At 40.3% G+C, this 19,580-nt stretch overlaps 1 protein-coding gene across 1 annotated transcript in view; it reads left to right on the plus strand.

Moving 5' to 3' along the window:
- LOC117291447 (low-density lipoprotein receptor-related protein 2-like) overlaps window positions 1–19,580 on the plus strand; it is a 58,381-nt gene that overhangs the window by 23,447 nt on the left and 15,354 nt on the right. The window contains exons 13-28 of the mRNA XM_033773135.1: window positions 483–611; window positions 1,153–1,323; window positions 2,509–2,741; window positions 2,984–3,147; window positions 4,520–4,589; window positions 5,338–5,466; window positions 6,212–6,331; window positions 6,769–6,894; window positions 8,214–8,333; window positions 8,916–9,038; window positions 12,202–12,318; window positions 13,602–13,721; window positions 14,453–14,572; window positions 16,968–17,090; window positions 17,918–18,034; window positions 19,098–19,217. Of these exons, the coding sequence (XP_033629026.1) occupies window positions 483–611; window positions 1,153–1,323; window positions 2,509–2,741; window positions 2,984–3,147; window positions 4,520–4,589; window positions 5,338–5,466; window positions 6,212–6,331; window positions 6,769–6,894; window positions 8,214–8,333; window positions 8,916–9,038; window positions 12,202–12,318; window positions 13,602–13,721; window positions 14,453–14,572; window positions 16,968–17,090; window positions 17,918–18,034; window positions 19,098–19,217 (2,102 nt within the window). The remainder of the gene's footprint in view (window positions 1–482; window positions 612–1,152; window positions 1,324–2,508; window positions 2,742–2,983; window positions 3,148–4,519; window positions 4,590–5,337; window positions 5,467–6,211; window positions 6,332–6,768; window positions 6,895–8,213; window positions 8,334–8,915; window positions 9,039–12,201; window positions 12,319–13,601; window positions 13,722–14,452; window positions 14,573–16,967; window positions 17,091–17,917; window positions 18,035–19,097; window positions 19,218–19,580) is intronic.

The raw sequence follows: 19,580 nt of genomic DNA on the forward strand, positions 1-19,580 counted from the left end.
TTTGTGATAATAGTATACATGTTAAATTTGCTTTGGGGACAATGAATATTCATTTTGGTTTGAGCCATAAACACTGATGTGCTTTTAGACTACATGTATCTTTCCTGAGTTCTGTGAAAAAAAAATCACAGGCATATTACTTGGGTGGAATTTGAGTAAGGGATTCGAGTACGTAAGAAATGTATTAAGATAATAATAGAGTATTCTAAATTTGCGTTGGGACAACGAGTATTCATTTTGGTTTTACCCATATACACCGATATATTACCGAGTTAGCAGGGAATTATGGCTTGTGTGTGTGCGTACACCACAAACTAGACATACTTTGCTTACACAGCTAGCGCAGAAATTCAGTGCTTGCCTGCAAGCATAGAATGGTGATCGTAAGCGCAGAATTCAGCACTGCGATGGGCAGAGCCATGGCAATACTATGATAAAGGTCTTTACAAAGGGTGTTTCTTTTTTCACCCCCTTCTCTTTAGGAAGTTGTATTGGATTGATCGTAACCGTGACGTCATGGAAGTTTCTGATCTAGATGGAAAGAATCGTCTGGTTTTGATTAGTTCCGGTCTCTTTGAACCTCGAGCAATTGCTCTGGATCCTGAACATGGGTAAGAGAAATTAGGTGTTAAACAAAATAGTACTTTCTAACTTATACTTTTGCTAATACGGAAGTCTTACATAACCCACGTATCTACCATCAAGGTACTCAAGGCGCTCGGTATATTGTTCAGAAAGATAGGTTATTAAAGTTATGAATAAGGGTTTTACAAGGTGCTACGGCGCATTAAGCAGACACCCCTTCTCTAGCGATAAGTGTTTCTGGGATCTTTTGTGTGCATTACACAACGCACGGACCAACGGCTTTACATGTACGTCCCATCCGAAAGGATAAAGCAATACCAATTTTTGGTTTTTACCCATATAATAAAGCAATAATAATCGTTAAGTGTCTTGCTTAGCACACAAGAACCTTCAAGCATGTCAAGTGGCAGTTCACATTTGTTTAACAAATTATTTGTTCATCTGGTTGTGAAGCCATGGGTTCTCGTCTTAGTATTCAATTTTTGTTTAATCTATGTCCAGTTAAATATCTTTTGTAATGTTCCTTTAAACAAAAGAATTTAAAAACCTGATTGATTATCTCGACAGGTATGCTTACTGGACTGACTGGGGACTGAGGCCATACATCGGTCGTATTGGTATGGATGGAACTGACAAGATGGAATTACATGACGAGAGAGTGGGCTGGCCCAATGGATTGACCATTGATTACGCAGCACAGCATGTGTACTGGGTCGATGCGCACTTGGATTATATCTCGTAAGTATGTCATATGTGAACCCACGGCGAGAAATCCTCCCTTCTGATTGGTCAATAACGTGTGAATGTTTTTGCTACTATTTTGAATAGTACATATAAAGGCACTGGACACCTTATAGTAATTGTCAAAGACGTTTTCTCACTCGGTGTAACCCAACATAAGTATAAAATTACAAATCTGTGAAAATTTTGAGTCAATTGTTTATCGATTTTGCAAGAGAATAATGAAAGTAAAAAGACCCTTGTTGCACAGATTGTGTGCTTTAAGATGTTTATCTAAGACCTCAGGCCTAAAGTCTTTTATTGTTTGAGGTAGACATGACCACTTTCTAAAAAACTACGTTACTGAACTGAGCGGTTTCTCAAATGTGTTATACTATCAACAGCTCTGCACTGCTTGTTGCCAAGTAAGTTTTTATGCTAACAATTAGGGATTCGTAGGCACGACATTTGCATTGCTGGAGCAGGTGGCTTTTAAAAAAAAAGAACAAATTTTGTTTTTATGCAAGTCGCCAGACACACAAGGCCTGAAGGCTACATTTTTTTTTGTCCAGAGGCCGTTGCACCTACTCCTAGGGCTGAAACAGGGTTACCCCTTTTACAGTCCATACGGATGTAGGCTTGGGTATCATCAGTCCGAAGCCTGGCCGGTAGAGCAGAAAGCACTACCTCCCTAATTTTATGTAGCAAGTGTCACGACCGGGATTCGAACCCACACTCTGCTGATCAAACACCAGAGCTTGAATCCGGTGCTCTTAACCACTCGGCCATGACACGCCACAAAAACGCCACTAAATGAGTTTTCATGTCTCACTCACTCACTCATTCACTCACTCTACTGCATAGACAGTCTAGACTAGTTGGTAGCTAGGTTCCGGAGTCTGTTAACCTTGCTTAGTGATGTACCCAGTTGTTCGATCCAAGATGTCTTCGGGCAGCCCCTAGATCTCAACTAACCAGGTGCCAGGTTGATTCTGCCTCTGCAGTTTACGGACATGTTTAGTGCCTTCTTTGTGGGGGTGTTGCCATCTAAGGCGGGCAATGAAGCCGAAAAGAGCCTCTCTTCAGTGATGAACTAGGTGGATGGTGGCAAGCTTGGTTCTTTGGCCGTCCTCTGCATTTTTAATGTGCTTGCACCAATGACAACCCCTAATCTTCATTTGGTTTCTCTCTGTTCTCCTTTAGCTACTCCGATATGGACTTTAATCATATACACCGTCTCCTCCATGATGATGAACAGCACACCATCGCTCACCCCTTTGCCATCACAGTCTTTGGAGACTACATCTACTTCACTGATTGGAATCTTAAAGGAGTCTACAAGGCTCATAAGTACAACGGCCAAGAAGTCGAGATTCGTGCGACGGTTCATCGACCCTTTGGTATTCAGGTTGTACATCCACTTCGACAAGATCCAAGTAAGTGGTCTCATTTAGTCTATTTGTTTAGTAAGGTTTGCGGTAGTAGACCATATTGAATATTACGTCACCATTAAAATACCTGCCCTGCTGTTTTCGGTACAACTGATGAGTAAAAGTTGAGGACGATGAGTTGAACTTGAAGTTACTGCTGTCCTGCTAAATGGCTCTTGATTTCAATTTGCCTATATGCCTCTAATTTCATCCCATCACAGTAACTTGATATTTGATTGTCTCTACAGCTTTGAGCAATGTCTGTGTTAATGCTCCATGTGAAGGACTGTGTCTCATTGCTCCGGGAGGGAACGAGTATACATGTGCCTGCGCTGAGAATCATGTGGTGAACGGACACAGGTGCATTCCAGCTTGCACGACTGCTCAGTTTGCATGTATTGCTGAACAAAAGGTGAAATATTTACAAACCTGATCTTAATTTCATAAAAGATTGAATAGATGTTAAGTTTCAGAGGGAATTTGCTGTGCCCCTTTAAGAGCGAAATTCATTTCGAAAAGATTTTCGAATTTCGAGTCTCGAAAAGATTTGCGTGTCTCCAAAGTGGAAAGTAAAGAGTCCGTAAGAATTAAAATAGACTGCGAGTCTTGTACATCAAACAAAGAACTTTATTTTTTTTATGAATTTAAATCTTTGCTTTAAAACATTTTTAATGACAAATGTGAACAACAACAATTTTCGCTACAACTTGTTTAAATAATTTGTTAAGCTTTTAAAACAAATACACATACAAATAGTTATAGATATATTATCTTAACAAAAGTACAACTCTGGCACAAGGATGCTTATTTGATCTTAAATTTGTTGAAACCCCTTTTTTGAGATCTACGCCCCAATGTGAAACTAATAAAGGCTTGCTTATACACGTTCGCGCTATGGTCGAGAGGGCAATGAAATGGAAAGCTGTCGCCTCGTCGACTAATGAATAGGCTTTTGACCCTGCACGACTAAAGCAAGCGTTTGCATAAGTTTTTGATCGGAGGTGGGCACAAATTCTTAATTTTTTGCAAGTAACCTGATGCTGAGGTCAAGGTTAATTCTCCATTTTCCTTTGTTATACTTGTTGAATTTACTTTACTTTTACTATGTTTTGTTAATTAGCTTTACATTTCCAACATTTGTAATTTTCATTGTCATAAACTACCTTACACTTAAATAAAGGACGAAACAAAATCTCCCCCATACAAACTCCATAAGGTTATGGGACCATAATTGCACAATCTACAGGGAGGAGTGTGTACATACTATAGAGCTACACGTACTAAGGTTTTGAAGCCGTGTGGGCGCATCCATGTTTATTACAAACCAATACAAAAGCTTGAAATTTTGTACAGCAATTGTACGGCTATTTGCATGATAGTGCGTTTTTTCTTTTCTATGTGTCATTGAACCAGAAAAATGCAGCACATGTGAACGCACAATCTGCTGATGAGCGTACAAACTGCTGGCGTCACGTGCGTCATGTTTAAAACACATGTATACTATTTTAAGCACGTCAATCAAGTCAAAGTTACGGTTTTCGTAGCGCGGCCATTCGCAAATGGGCAGTCGCGTATAAGCGCACACGGCGAATAAAAAAAAAAAATTGCAGCAATGTGTGTTCTCTTAAAATTAAAATCACTCGGTGGTCACATCACACAACACATCAAACATAGCTTGATGGGTGGCTTTAAAACGCAGAGCAAGTTAGCGCTCTCGTCATAGCTCTGTGGTACATACTAAGGTTTGCCACATTTGTAACAAGATGATATTTGTATGTCCACAGTGCATTCCCTGGTATCGGCAGTGTAATGGAATCAATGACTGTTCCGATAACTCTGATGAGCAGAATTGCCGTGAGTAATATTATTATTTACAGTCATACCCTGTGCTATTGTCAATGGAACCCCTAGGCTAAGTCCTATGTATCGTTGAAAGTTGCATCCATCTGAAGTCACTTAAAGGGCTTGGGTATTTTTTGTAGGACACAAAACACAATGTTTGAAGATAATGATGGTAGCATGGTCACACCAAGTTGTGTGCTTTTTAGATGGTTGATTTCGAGACCTCAAATTCTACATCTGAGGTCTCGAAATGAAATTCGTGGAAAATTACTTCTTTCTCGAAAACTACGTCACTTCAGAGGGAGCTGTTTCTCACAATCAAGTAATCAAGAAAGGGTTTATGATAAAAACTATTTTGAGTAATTACCAATAGTGTCCACTGCCTTTATAGCGGGAGGGGTGGGGGGGGGGTATCTTTAGACTGCTTCGCGTTTAATTTTTAACAGTGTGTGTTGACAGAACAAAAAAACAACAACATCCAGTTTAACTCACAGCAGATGACCCATTGACCCCCGCAATCCTTACGTAAACACACGGTGACCAATAAACACGGCAATAAACTGGATGTTAGAGTAATGGGGTCACTTTTGACCTCTTCAAACCAAGGATAAACCATATCGGGTTTAACTCAATGCTGTCTGAACGCAAGGGGAACAACTTTTTATGATCACCTCTTAAAGTTAAACCGGTTTGGGTCTAACTTAGTACGCTGTTTGAACATACCCACTGTTTACTCTATTAACGATGTGTTGACTTTCAGCTGTGAGGTACTGCCAGCCTGGAGAGTATCAATGTAACGATGGGAGCTGTTTGCAATCGATACTGTGGCTGTGTGACGGTGACAGAGATTGCTCGGACGGTAGCGATGAGGGGAGTGTTGCTAAATGCTGTAAGTATAAACAAACACACTTAGGGACCTGCACGTTACACTAGCAAAAACGTGAACGTGAACGTCAGAAAATTGGGTCATTTCTAGGTGTTGTCACCACTTGGGGTTTATTTCATGCTCAAGTATGATGTCTGCACGTACATGTATGTAGCTGACATGAGAAATGGTAACTTTACGAATGCTTAGATTGTGAGATTTTTACAACAAAATAATCTACTGTTCATGTTCACGTTTTTGCTCGCGTAGCTTGCAGCTAAACCTCCCCATTACGATTTATTCAAGATTCAAGATTCATATCTTTACTTTCCACTCTTTAAAGGAACAATACAGAATGGCAAGAAAAAAAATCTTCTCTAAGATTACAGATTTGCATAAACTTACACAGTTTAATGATGATGATAGTAGAAAACATAAATATTTCTGTCTGAAATGTCAAAAACTGATCTCCCGTTAGGAGTTTATCGCTCAATGAGCGTTTCATTTATTTTTTGTTTTGAATCGATGTCATGCAAAATGTGTAATCGTTTTTTGCGCTATTTTCTCGTTGACCAAGATGGCCGGTCGATCTCAAACTTCTACATTTTAGTCAGGTTGTGTTTTTCACTTTTTTTTATCACTGGTCTATCATTGGTCATTCTGCGGATGTGTCCATTCCATCGCAGCTAGCGCCGCATTCAAACTATCTCAGTGCGCTGATAGGTCTTACCTGTTATTATAAAGGCCCGTTTGTCTTCTTATTTTGCAGCCGTAAATCAGTGTGATACTTGGCAGTTTAGTTGTCTTGATCGTTCTCGATGTATCAGCGAACGCAGAGTCTGTAATCAAATTAGTGACTGCAATGATGGGTCTGATGAGTTAAATTGCGGTGAGTTTAACTTCAAACAGTTTATAGGGTTTGGGTAATTTTTGTAAAACAAAACATTATGTTCACAGACTTATATTAAACTTACACAGTTTGAAGATAATGATGGTTGAAAGTGTACCTTAGGGTATAGAAATATACCTTAAAATTAAAGACGCACTTATTTAACATTTAATTCATCCATTTCAATTGTTACCCAGTACATCTGCTGTTTGTATTCTGTTGTGTTTTTCTAAAGAGCGCTTAGGGACATGTTTTTTAACTATGTGTTATGCGCTATATAAGAATGGTTCATTATATATCTTGCTGAGGGGGGTGAGTTTTTGAGAAATGAGTAAAGCAATGTCAATGCTTTTATTTGCTTGGCCCGACACCCCCCCTTTCCTTTAAACTGAAAACTATTGGGGAAAACTGACAGTGATTTTGTCTCTTGTATGCAGATACTCACATGTGTGCTGAGGGGTACTTTAAGTGTACGACAAGTGGGTTTTGCATCCCTGAAGAATGGAAGTGTGATCTGGACAATGACTGCGGTGATAACAGTGATGAACCTCATCGGGAATGTCGTAAGTTGTTCCCTCCAACTATGGATGGATTGCGTTAAGCCTGGTTCTTACTTCCCGCGAATGCAAATGCGAAGCGGATGTTGATGTCACACATTTGCAACAAATAATTCGCGACAGTTCAACTCTGCCCAAGTTGTGACGCCAAATTTGCCTCGCATTCGCATGAAGTGTGAACTGGGCTAAAGATGTCATCGGCCGCAATATTTGATGAATTGTGCAGGCTTGAGGAGCCATTTGCCGAGAGTCATTCGCAGCGCGTACACTTTCTTTTATTTGTTTTACATCAAAGATGGCGGATCGATGTCGCGTATTGCAACCCACCTTTAGACCAATTTGCAACGCTCAGCCTGTGCACTTACGCAAAAAATATTGCTTAACAATTTTTTGCTAAGCAGGAGAAAATGAGCAGGATACCAGTCACAAAATGTACTTCTGACATGGTAGTTTTGCTGCATGGTAACTTTATTCTGGTCAGCTACTTTTTGTGCTTAACAGCTCTATGAAATTTGGCCCATAGCTTATCCGCTCAGCCACGACACATGTTGACTGTTAACCCACTTGATTCAGTGCCCAATTTCATAGTGCTGCTTTAGCACAAAGTTTGCTTAAGCTAAATAAATCCTTGCTTAGTACAATCAGATTGCGAGTGAGCACTGCACGCAATTTGTGTGCTAAGTAAACAGCAGCTAATACTAGTCACAAGCAATGTATGTGGCATGGAACTTTGGCCAGTAACATGTGTAAAATACTAAGCAGGCCATTTTTGTGCTTCAAGGAACACGTTGCCGTGGATCGGACGAGTTGGTTGTTGAAAAGCCTTTGAAACCGTTTGTTATGAAATGCATATTGGTTAGATAGATAATTCAAAAGTAGAATATAATGATCCACACAAATTTGCCTCAAAATTGCATGGTTTTCCTTCTACTTAGCGAACTTAGTTGACGAGGTAAAAGGAAAACCACGCAATTTTGAGGCATATTTGTGTAGATTATTGTATTCTACTTTGACTACATCTTTCAAACCATATACATTTTTAAGTCAAACGGTTACAAGCGCTTTATAGAGCAACTCGTCCGATCCAAGGCAACGTGTTCCTTTAAGCAAATTTTGTGTTTTAAGCAGCTCTATGAAAGTGGCCCCGGTACCAATAGGAGACTTTCCAACGCTAGGTGGCAGCAGACTTACCGGGTAAATTTCCATTGTTTACGTAGTTCTGAACATGCGCATAATTCTGAGAACAATGGATTTACCCGGTAAGTCTGCTGCCCTCTATCGTCCCAGAAAGTCTCCCATTCTTATTTTCAATTCTTGTTTTTCAGAGAATGTGCAATGTCCAGATGGTTGGATAAGCTGCTTAAACAGCTTCCGGTGTATTCCTGAGTACGCTCGATGTAATGGTTACGACGAATGTCGGGATAACTCGGATGAAATTGGTTGTGGTAAGTTTAAGATAACAAGACTCCTGTTCCTGCTGATGACTAGAGCAAGCTAGTCGAAACGTTGAGACCAATTCAGAACTGACTCCGCGACAGTACAGTTAACTATGATCCTATAAGCTAAAGTAGTAGTCCAGTCTATTTTCTGTACCATCCGTCCTTGTAATAGTTAAAAGCAGGACAGTTCTTTTCAGAACTGAGAAGTTCCTGAATCTCTGATTATCTACTCCACGGCAGTAGAATAAAAGCAAGACAGTTCCCTAAGAACAACTCTACCTGGCAAGTAGATACACACATGGTGTTACCGCAAACCAAATGTACATTGATACCTCACCATGCAATGCCTCAAATCCTATATTATTATTATTATTGTAATTATTTAATAGATGTCAAATTGCATCGGGATAGAATGTGCTTTTTGTTTTTCACATATACACAGATGTGTGTTAGCACTGTATACTCCCCGACTTTCCCTGAGTTCTGTGAACAAAAAATCACAGGCATATAATTATAATAGAGTGTTTTGAAGAATGAGTAAAGACATTTTAAACAATTTTGTGAACTTTGACTATTTGATCTTTACAGAGGAAGTGACCTGCGACCCACTTGGGGAGTTCCGTTGCGACAATCACCGTTGTATCCCGCAGAGATGGTTCTGTGATTTTGATAATGATTGTGGTGACTCCTCAGACGAGCCTCTGGGTTGTGGTGAGTCCAGATATACTTAAAAAAGATACTTTAAAGGCACTGGACACTATTGGTAATTGTCAAACACCAGTCTCCTCACTTGGTGTATCTCAACATATGCACACAACAACAAACGTGTGAAATTTTGAACTCAATTGGTCTTTGAAGTTCAATCAATCAATCTTGCACCGTATCCCGCAGGACGTTAGCTCCACGAATTTTCTTTTTCCACTCTTGCCTATCTTGCGCTCTTCGATGTTCCAGGTAGAAGGTGCTGTTCATGATGATGTCGTTTTCCCACCTCTTCCGAGGCCTACCCCGTCCGTTTTTTCCAGTTACTGTTTCAAGAAGGATGCAGTTTGGAAGTGTGCTGTTTTTCATTCTCACTATGTGGCCAAACCAGGAAAGTTGGATCTTGTGGATGCGTGAAGTGATCAACTCTGGTGGGTTACCACCAGCTGATGCTCTCCTCCACACCTCATCATTTCGCACCTTGTCTTGCCAGGAGATGTTCAGGGTTTTGCGCAGGCAGCGCATTTGGAAAGCTTCTAACTTCTTTTGGTCTGCCTTCCTGATGGTCCAGGCTGCTGAGCTGTATAGAAGAACTGGATAAACCAGTGCATTCACGAGCCGCAGTTTTGTTTTTTGTGTTACGTATTTGTCATGCCAAATTCTTTGAAGTTTTCCAAGTACCACGGATGCTAGCATCAGCCTCTGTTTGATCTCACAGGAGGAGTCGTTGGATTGTGTCAGAGTCACACCAAGGTATTTGAACTGTGACACCTGCTCCAGTGCTGAACCATTGATTGTGATGTTTGATGTTGTGTCTTGATCATCGAGTGTGAAAACCATTACTTTGGTCTTTGGTACATTGATCTCCATTCCGTACTTATTGCTGGTGTCATGCACTCTGTCAAGTAAATTCTGGAGATCAGCTTCTGTCTCTGCTATCAGAGCGATGTCGTCTGCAAAGCGTAGATCCCGCAGTCTGTACCCGTCTACATTAATCCCACACTGCTCACACTCAAAAGCCTCTGTCAGGATATTCTCCAAGAAGAAGTTGAACAGGTCAGGAGATAACAGGCAACCCTGCCGCACCCCTATAGTAGTTAGAAACCAGTCGGTGTGTGTTTGTTGCCTATCCTGATGCAGCTCTTAGCCTTGTTGTACAGATCCTTAATGATGTTGATTAGTTTTCCAGGGACACCATATTGTTGCAAGACAGCGAACAAACCAAAATGCCATACACGGTCGAATAAAGTCTATCATATTCCTGGTTTTATGATCCGGTGATATCCAGGTCCACTTGCGGGATGCTTTATGTTTGAAGTAAGTGTTGGTCACAATTAACTTGTTTTCCTTGCAGAAATGTAGAATGCGTTCTCCCCGATCGTTCATACTGCCATAGCCATGTTTGCCAATAGTAGGACTCCAGGTTTCAAAGTCCTGACCAACTTTGGCGTTCCAGTCTCCAGCTATAATCAAAACGTCTTGTTTTGGCACCGACTCTACTTTAGCTTGGAGGATGTTATAGAAGTCTTCAATATCTTCCTCTGAACAAGTTGAAGTTGGAGCATAGACTTGAAATAGGGTCAAGTTTGGTCCTTGGCCTCTGCATCTGATGGAAATGATGCGCTCATTAACAGTGTCATAGCTTATGAGAGATCCATAAGCACTGTCATTAAGGAGAACCCCTACACCTGCTTGGCCTTGTTTGGATGCACCAGAGCATATACATTTTCTTCCTCTCTCAAGGTCTACCATCCCTTTGCCTTTCCAGCGTGTTTCTGCTACTCCAACTATGTCCCAATTAAGTTTGTCGATTTCATTTACCAACAGATCTAATTTACCTGTGGCTAGTAGAGTTCTCACGTTCCAATTCCCTATGTGGATTGGGTGTTTGGCGTTACTAAGCCTTGGGTGAGTGTCCTGTGTTGGCTTTGGTTCATCTCTAAGAATTCTTCCAGTGGTAGAGACTTCAGTTGTCAGCCGTCCGTTAGTGAGAACTGGGTTTGGGCTGGCAACGTCATAAATTACTGGTCTACTTTGTTTTGATTTGAACCCTTCCCGTTTTTTGTTTGAGGTAGTCGCACTGTCCTTGCGGGGTCTCGAGGAAATGCGGGAAGCTTGTTTAACCAGGCGTCCTTCCTTCTGGTGTACTTTCTTGTCTTGTCTTTCCATGTTATTCGTGGTTTCACGGACGTAGAATGGTTGGTGTCCAAGTCTCTCCCATCCCGCAGTGATGCCAGTTCTAGGACTGGTGTCCGAGCGCACTGCTGCTGCCCAGTGCTGATGAGGGTGCTCGGTTACTGTTGATAACCCAGACAGTTCTGGAGGAACTAGGGTTTGGAATCAGAGTTTTCCTTCTCCTAGGTGAGCTGCCAACCAAGGCTACGAGTCCCACCCACCCGAGTTTGAAATCAGAGTGACTTTCTCCTAGGTGAACTACCTCCCATGGTTAACAAGTTCCACCCACCCCACTTTGAAGTTGCGAGATAATAATGGACAATAACACCCTTGTCACAAGAAGTTGTTTGCTTTCAGATGCTTCATTTTGAGACCTCAAAATGTAATTCTGAGGTCTCAAAATTAAATTTAGGTATTTTATTGGAAAATGACTTTTTTTCTTGAACACTACGTTACTTCAGAGGGAGCCGTTTCTCACAATGTTTTATACTATCAACAGCTCTCCATTGATCATTAACACTTGTGTTTATGTTAACAATTATTTTGAGTAATTACCAATAGTGTTCAGTGGCTTTAAAGCTGTTTTTAAAAGATGCTTTAAAAGCACAGTGGCTGATTTCATGAAATGCTAGGGTGCTGAGACAAGAGGAGTAAGCCGGTCAAAGTAAAGGTAATTTCCGGATATGATGTCCGGATATGAAAGTTTCCAATGTAGTATGTTAACAAAGTATTTCCATTACTAATTTTCTGTATCATGTTATTTCTTTTGACATTTTTATTGACAACATTTGATTAAAGAAATAAACAACATCAGTAATGTCTGGGTTTTTTAGACTGTAAAGGATTAACAGTGATGAATTTTTATCCTGAAATTGATAAAGATTAAAACAAAAACTTTGTAAAAATTTAAAAATTCCCCCCCCCCCAAAAAAAATATTAAAATGCAAATTGCCAGTTGTCTAATACTGCATTTGATACTGATGGGTTATTTCAACAGAACCACGTCCCTGTAGTGAGAGTGAATTCAGATGTGTCAGTAGAGGACGCTGTATAAGGGACCGTTGGCGTTGTGATGGATCTCCGGATTGCAGCGACGGGTCAGACGAAGAAGGATGTAAGATTGATTTTAACCGTTCAATTCATTTCAATTCAATTCACATTTATTTCCACACAAATATTCCACAAAATTATAGAACTACATTGTACATTGTACTGCATACATGTATATACAAAAGACAGAAAAAGAATAAACTAGCGAGAAGCGTGTGGAGGCAAGGCCCAAAATAAGCCAGGTAGCTTGTAGCGGCTTGCCTTTACATATCAAAAGACATAAACTAAAGGTACATGCTTAGGGCAATACAAGGAGGAAACAGACAGATAGACAGACAAACAGGCAGACATACATACGAACAAACTACTTGAGGAAATGACAATGACAAGTAAGCAATTCAACGAGAATATTAGTATAGAAACTATGTTACATACATAGAGTTATATATAAGAACTAGAGGGCGCACTGGCCTATATACGCGCTCCGGCATAGACCTTATCGCAAATACCAATGCGCAAGCGCAGACTGTTGAATGAGGTGCATTGTGGGATATGTATGGATCAAATTTGGATACCAGCTAGACCACAATGCACCTAATTCCAAGCTTTACGCGCGCGCCCCGGTATTTGCGAAAAGGTCTATGCGCGTAGGCTGCCATTTTCTAAGTTGGCATCTCACAGCGTGTGTTTATGCGGCCATTTTGTAAGTTGAACAAACAGCATCGCGTGAGCGTTCAATAATAAAAAATCAAACGTGTATTTCATATTCAATGCGCGTGCAGAATGACGCGCTCGTCATCTTGCGGTCCCGTGGTGTTTGTGCACGAAGCATCACTCGTGCGCCCTCTAGTTCTTATATATAACTCTATGGTACATACTGGGAAACTAAGGAACTTTTTTGTAAGACATTTTGAACCTAGCCACGATGAGGTTTTGATAGTCTGGTCAACCAAATTCCAATGACCATTTACCTTTGATATTGCTCTTCGAAAAATCAAAATGCTGTCAATCTTGAAGCGTCTTCAATCAGGGCCCAATTTCATTTGAGCCGCTTCTAGGCAGAAAATATTGCGTAACAATTTTATGCTCAGCAAAAGTGAGCAGGATACCAGTCATAAATTCTAAATGTGACTTGCTGTTTTGGCTGGTAACTTCAATCTGGTAAGTATTATTTTGTTGTGCTACTTGACAGGCTATTTCATTTGCTTTTTTTTGGTCCGATACACCTTCTTAATTTTAATAATAACATGTAAACATATACATTTTGCATTATGGAATAGATGTCTCTCTGAATTGAATTTAATTGAACCTTTTTAAATGAGACAACTTCTTGTCTGTTATTCTAAGGTGGCGTTGTGTGTCGCCTGGACCAATTTGCGTGTGCCATCGGTGGTTGCATCCCGGCCAACTTGACCTGTAACGGGTTTGATAACTGTTTCGATCGCTCGGATGAGATGAACTGTACTAGTAAGTTATTGTGTTGATTTTACTCAAGGGTTTGTATAAGAAGAAAACCTCTGACATTGCTGTAGAATGATCACATAATACACTTCTACGTTATTCCCATACCGCCCTCTTGTGACTAGTGTTGGTTAGTTGTCACATGTGTAAACTTGGTGTCTGTCTTTGTAGTCATATCTTGGTTTTATAGTCAGGATACAATAAACATCTTACTCCTATTACACTTGCCTTGGTGGCAAAAACAGGGCGGAAGATTGTTTTGGAAACGTCCTATAATTATCCATATAGGACAGTATCCATTTCAAAACCAACAATCAAGTCGCAAGATTATACTTTTTTTGGTCTTTCCCAGCTAAAAGAGTACTTCCCATTGTCCAATAACTATCTTCATAGGACTCCTATATCGAATTTGGAAGCCCTTTTGTCTTATAAATTGAAGAGTGTTTTCCATTGTCCCATAGTTTGAAGAGTATTTCCCATTGTCCTTTAATTTGAAAAGTATTTTCCATTGTCCTATTTTTTGAAGAGTATTTCCTATTGTCCTTAAAGAGTAGGCCTATTTCCCACTGTCCTATAGTTTGAAGAGTATTTCCCATTGTCCTTTAATTTGAAAAGTATTTTCCATTGTCCTATTTTTTGAAGAGTATTTCCTATTGTCCTTGAAGAGTAGGCCTATTTCCCACTGTCCTATAATTTGAAGAGTATTTCCCACAGTCCTTATCTTATTTCGATTTTAGATCGTGTTTGCACAGCAGATGAGTTTCGATGCAGTAATACGCTATGTGTTCCTCAGTCATCTGTCTGTAATACCTACGATGACTGTGGGGATGGAAGTGATGAAAGTACAGCGGCTTGCAGTAAGTTGACTGACATTCTTTCTTCTGCCTTTAAAGGGTCTGCCGTCGATTTCACAAAACTCTTCCTAACTTAAGACTAATTTTAGGACTTAGTACGAGTCCCAACCCTGCACTGTAGCATGCAGACCTTAAGATTAAGACGAGTTACCCGTCCTAACTCGAGATAAGACAAGTCCTAACTCTTTGTGAAATTGACGGCTGGGTACTTTTTGTAGGACACAAAACACAATGCCTATGGACCATTTGATCTTTGTTTACAATAAGTGTGGCCTTGCACATTATTTGGATTTTCTGGCAGGCAAGATACTGCACTGATCATAATGGGAAAAAAATTGACAATTTGTGTCATAGTTTCCACATAAATCCAAGAGTTATGAAAGTAAAAGCTGGACAGGTTTTGAGATGTGCCTCCTTTTATCATATCAAAAGTTGATAAGAATTAGACAGTGCAATCTCCATAAAAATATAAGATATTATGTTTTCTTCCGTTAAGCTGTGTACAAATGGCGCCTGCATTAAGTCCAGGCAAAGTTACAAGTCCTTCTGACTTTTAACAAATGTCCAGTGGACATTTGTTAAAAGTCGGAAGGACTTGTAACCTTTTTTCATGACTTGCTTAACGTTGGGATTTAAAAACTAAATAAAAAAAATTCTCTTACTTTTGTTGTTTCTTTTTGTCATATTGCAATCACTATTTCCAGGAAATGCAGGTAAGTGACTGCATGATTAAAGGTCTCTGCATGTTTTAAATTATAACTGTTGTATATTTTATGCATATATGTTTATATTATAGGGATTGCTGGAATAATACATCCTTTTCATCTCGACCAACTTACACTTGTTATCTCCATGTATTTCCTTATCAAAAGAATGGAATCTAATCTTGGGAGTGTGGGTTCAAATCCCGGTCGTGACATTTGTGCCCTTGAGCAAGATACTTTACTATAATTGCTTCTCTTCACCCAGGGGTATAAATGGGTACCTGCGAGGGTAGAGGTTGACATTGTGAATTTAAAGCTTTAAGAGCGCCACGGCAGCTCGGGGGTGTATACTCCCTAATGGGAGCTGAGAAAGATTAAAGGGATGTTATTGGCCCTATGGCAGGGGACTAATGTAAAGCGCATTGATACGGTTTATGTGAAATGCGCTATATAAGAATTTGTTATTACTATTATTATTATTATCTTTTAAATGGATCATGTACAAGCCAGTAGTGCTGCTGACTGCCTCAGGCAGATTAACTGCTGGACCATGCATCGAGTTAATAATAATAAAAAAATATAATATCAAAGTCTTGTATAGCACACGTATCTACATGTATGTACCAACAAGGTACTCAAGTATGTATACATTTATACAGAAAGATAGGTTACTGAAGTTATGAATCTTAGACCAAATTATTTAGAACCTTATACGAGTTTTACAAGGTGCTACGGCACATTCAGCAGTCACAGCCAGGAACACCGAGGCGAACCCCTTCTCTTTTCGATAAGTTCATGACCTCAGTAAAGATAATGTAAACACACTCACTCATTCAAAACGATTAGTTTCACAGTTTTTGGTGGCAAACTCAGAACTTTATAATGGCGCTTTCCCTTAATGGTCTTGCCAGGACTTCAATCCTCATTTTCATGGAATCACATCCTTGTATGTATTATCCATGTTAAGTTGTAGTCACTTCGCTTTGTCAGCAGCTTACTGCTTCCTTTGTTGGTTTAGATGTTGTTTAATGTTGCTCTGCTGATATGTTCTCTAGTAAAATAAAAACTGTATGTGAATGATGTCAATTGTGATAAATGGCACTGCCAACTCATGCTTAGCTTATTCAACTCTGTTAAGTACCGTTTTTTTTTGTAATATAAATACGGATCAGGGCCAAATTCCATGGAGCTTTCATTGTTGCGACGGTCAGGTGACACACTCATTTTTCGCTTAGCGAAGAAATTTCCTTGGCAGTATTTTCTGCTTGAAATTTTGCTGCGGCAATTTTTTGTAATTTTACGCTACTGTGCCAAATTCCTTGTGTAACTGATGTACAACTTACGCGATATATGTTGTAGAAGTGGAGCACAGTTGACGTTTTACACAGTTGTGATTTTTTTTTTCTGAATTCGTCGGCTGGACACAAAACAGTCAATTTGTATTTTTGTTTTTGTTTGCAAGTCACCAGATACACAAGGCCTGAAGGCTACTTCAAGGTGTGTGCTACAATTTTTTGTTTCCAGGGGCCGTTGCCACCTACTCCTAGGGCTGAAACAGGGTTACCCCCTTTACAGTCCATACAGTCAAGGCTTGGGTATCATTCATCAGAAGCCTGGCTTGTAGAGTAGAAAGCACTGCCTCCCTGTATTTAAAATAATCTCCATTCCTTTTTTACATTTTTCCCCAATTGCAGTGATGATTACTTGTGACCTGACTATTTCATTTGAGTGTGCGGGTAATGGTTTTTGCTTACCTCCACACAAGCTCTGTGACGGAAACGACGACTGTGGTGACAATAGCGACGAGCATTCTCAATGTGAGTTTCAACATTTTTTCCCCCACACAGTTAGCCTTTGCGCAAAGCGCTCGCCTTTCACCAAGGTGACCCTGGTTCGATACCTGGCCAGGGCCATTATGTGAGTTGAGTTTTGTGCGTTGGTTCTCTGCTGTGCCATGAGGGTTTTCCAGACCATCCGATTTACCTCCCTCGGGAAAAATCAAACACTTTCGATCTCTGGCTGTGCTAGACAAAATGGGTTGATGTGGCTGGCTGCCAAAGGCACCCCTTGCATGCCTGCTCCTCGAACACGTTGTAGCCGCATCCTTTGCAATTCAGCTCTTACCTGCGAGTGAGGATGATTAGCCTCCCAAGTTATTATTGTTGTTATACAATTACAAACCCGGTTAAAAACATATCTGCTTACTTTGTACAATAATTGTTGATTTCCTTTTACAGCGCAGAGGGGCCTGACATTATTATTTTTATTATTATTATTATGTGTGATGCAATCAAGCAAAATGAGTTGTTTGTTGACCCAGGCAATTTTTTATTTTCTTATACACTTGAAAAGAGCATAACCTATGGTTTACATATAACACTGTAAAGCCCAAAATTGAAACCACCTTCGGTTCAAAAGTTTTGAAAGTAGAAACATCAAGAAATGTAAGAAAAAAAACCTTGGAGTTACCGGCACAAATGAAAATGTAATCTTTCTTTTGTATGATGTGATAAAATTGAAACAATAAAAACTACTGTTTTTATATAATTCTTTTAAATTCAGAAGTCCTTAAAAGGACTTCTGAATTTAGTGTCGAGAAGTTTTTAATTTTGTTTTATACTTTTTTGTTGATGTGGTGTTTCAGGTGAGGTACAGTGTACGCCTTCGACATACCACTGTCAGAATGAACAGTGCATCTCATGGGACAAAGTCTGCGATTCGTTTCAAGATTGTAGGGATGGCTCCGACGAAACGTCCTGCTGTGAGTATTTTCTAGGGTCTTGGATTATCCCAGAATCACATCAACATTGCATGGGTTCGATAGCTTTCCCCCTGACACATGTCCAACCCAGATCTGAACCAGGTCTGAGCCAGGCCTTGCCAAGGTCTTACCCAGGCCTTGCCAAGGTCTTACCCAGGTCTAACCAAGGTCAGAGTCAGGTTTTACCCAGGTCTGCGCCATGTCTGACCCAGATCTGACCAAGGTCTTACCCAGGTCTGACCCAGGTCTGAGCCGGGTCAGAGCCAGGTCTTACCCAAGACTGTGCCATGTCTGACCCAGATCTTGAGACCAAAAACACTGATAATCATCACCAGTAAACTCTCTTTGTCATACTAGAAACCTCCGTTCTGCTAACAAAGACACCCTTGTTATCCCTATTGTTGCTACCAAAGCAAATGGTCAATGTAGTTTTCAGTTTGCTGCACCTCATTTATGGAACAATCTCCCTCTACACATCAAACGAGCCACCACTATCTCAAGTTTCATGACTCTTGTCAAACATTTCTGTTCATCGTATACATGATTACTCTTTTGATCCTGAGCGCTTAGAGACTCTCTTTTGGAGGTGTTAAAGGTAGTGGACACTATTGGTAATTACTCAAAATAATTATTAGCATAAAACCTTTCTTGGTGACGAGTAATGTGGAGATGTGGTTGGTATAAAACATTGTGAGAAACGGCTCCCTCTGAATTGCCATAGTTTTCGAGAAAGAAGTAATTTTCCACGAATTTGATTTTGAGACCTCAGATTTAGAACTTGAGGTCTCCAAATCAACCATCTAAACATACACAGCTTCGTGTGACAAGGGTGTTTTCTTCTTTCATTGTTATCTCGGAACTTTGATGACCGATTGAGCTCAAATTTTCACAGGTTAGTTATTTTATGCATATGTTGAGATACACCAACTGTGAAGACTAGTCTTTGACAATTACCAATAGTGTCCAGTGTCTTTAAGCGCTATAGAAATGCAGTTATTTATTGGGTTTTTTCTGATCAATAGGCTTCACATCTTACTTAGACTTCTTTGTTTCTTTCCACTAGTCAAAAATCCAACAGAATGTAATACGATGAGCTGTCAAAAGCAATGCATCGCTCTTGGATCAAGTTTCATCTGTAGCTGTGGGGCAGGATTTGCTGCGTCATCAGATGGAATCTGTGAAGGTTAGCTTTTTGTTTTTCAGTCTTGAACCCCTCGTCCACTCAGGAAAAGGGGGAGGGTGGTTTTGGGAGGTAAAAGGGGTGTGGTTAGGGGTAGAAGGAGGAGTGGTTAGGGGTGGGGAAAGGGGAGTGGTTAGGTGTTGTAGGGAAGCGGTTCCAAAATAGGAGTGGTTTGAGGTCAAAAGGGAAGTAGTAAGATGAGGAAATTGAAGGGTCTAGGGGAGGAAAGGGGAGTGGTGTGTGGATGAGTGTATGATTGGTTTTGGGGAGTTGGCCAATGGGTAGGAAGGGGATGTTGTTAGGGGTGGAAAGAGGAAGGTTGGTAAGAGGGGGGGGGGTATAGGGGAGAAATAATAGTAACCCGTC

The sequence above is a fragment of the Asterias rubens genome, chromosome 6 (assembly GCF_902459465.1).
Source record: "Asterias rubens chromosome 6, eAstRub1.3, whole genome shotgun sequence".
Taxonomy (NCBI): domain Eukaryota; kingdom Metazoa; phylum Echinodermata; class Asteroidea; order Forcipulatida; family Asteriidae; genus Asterias; species Asterias rubens.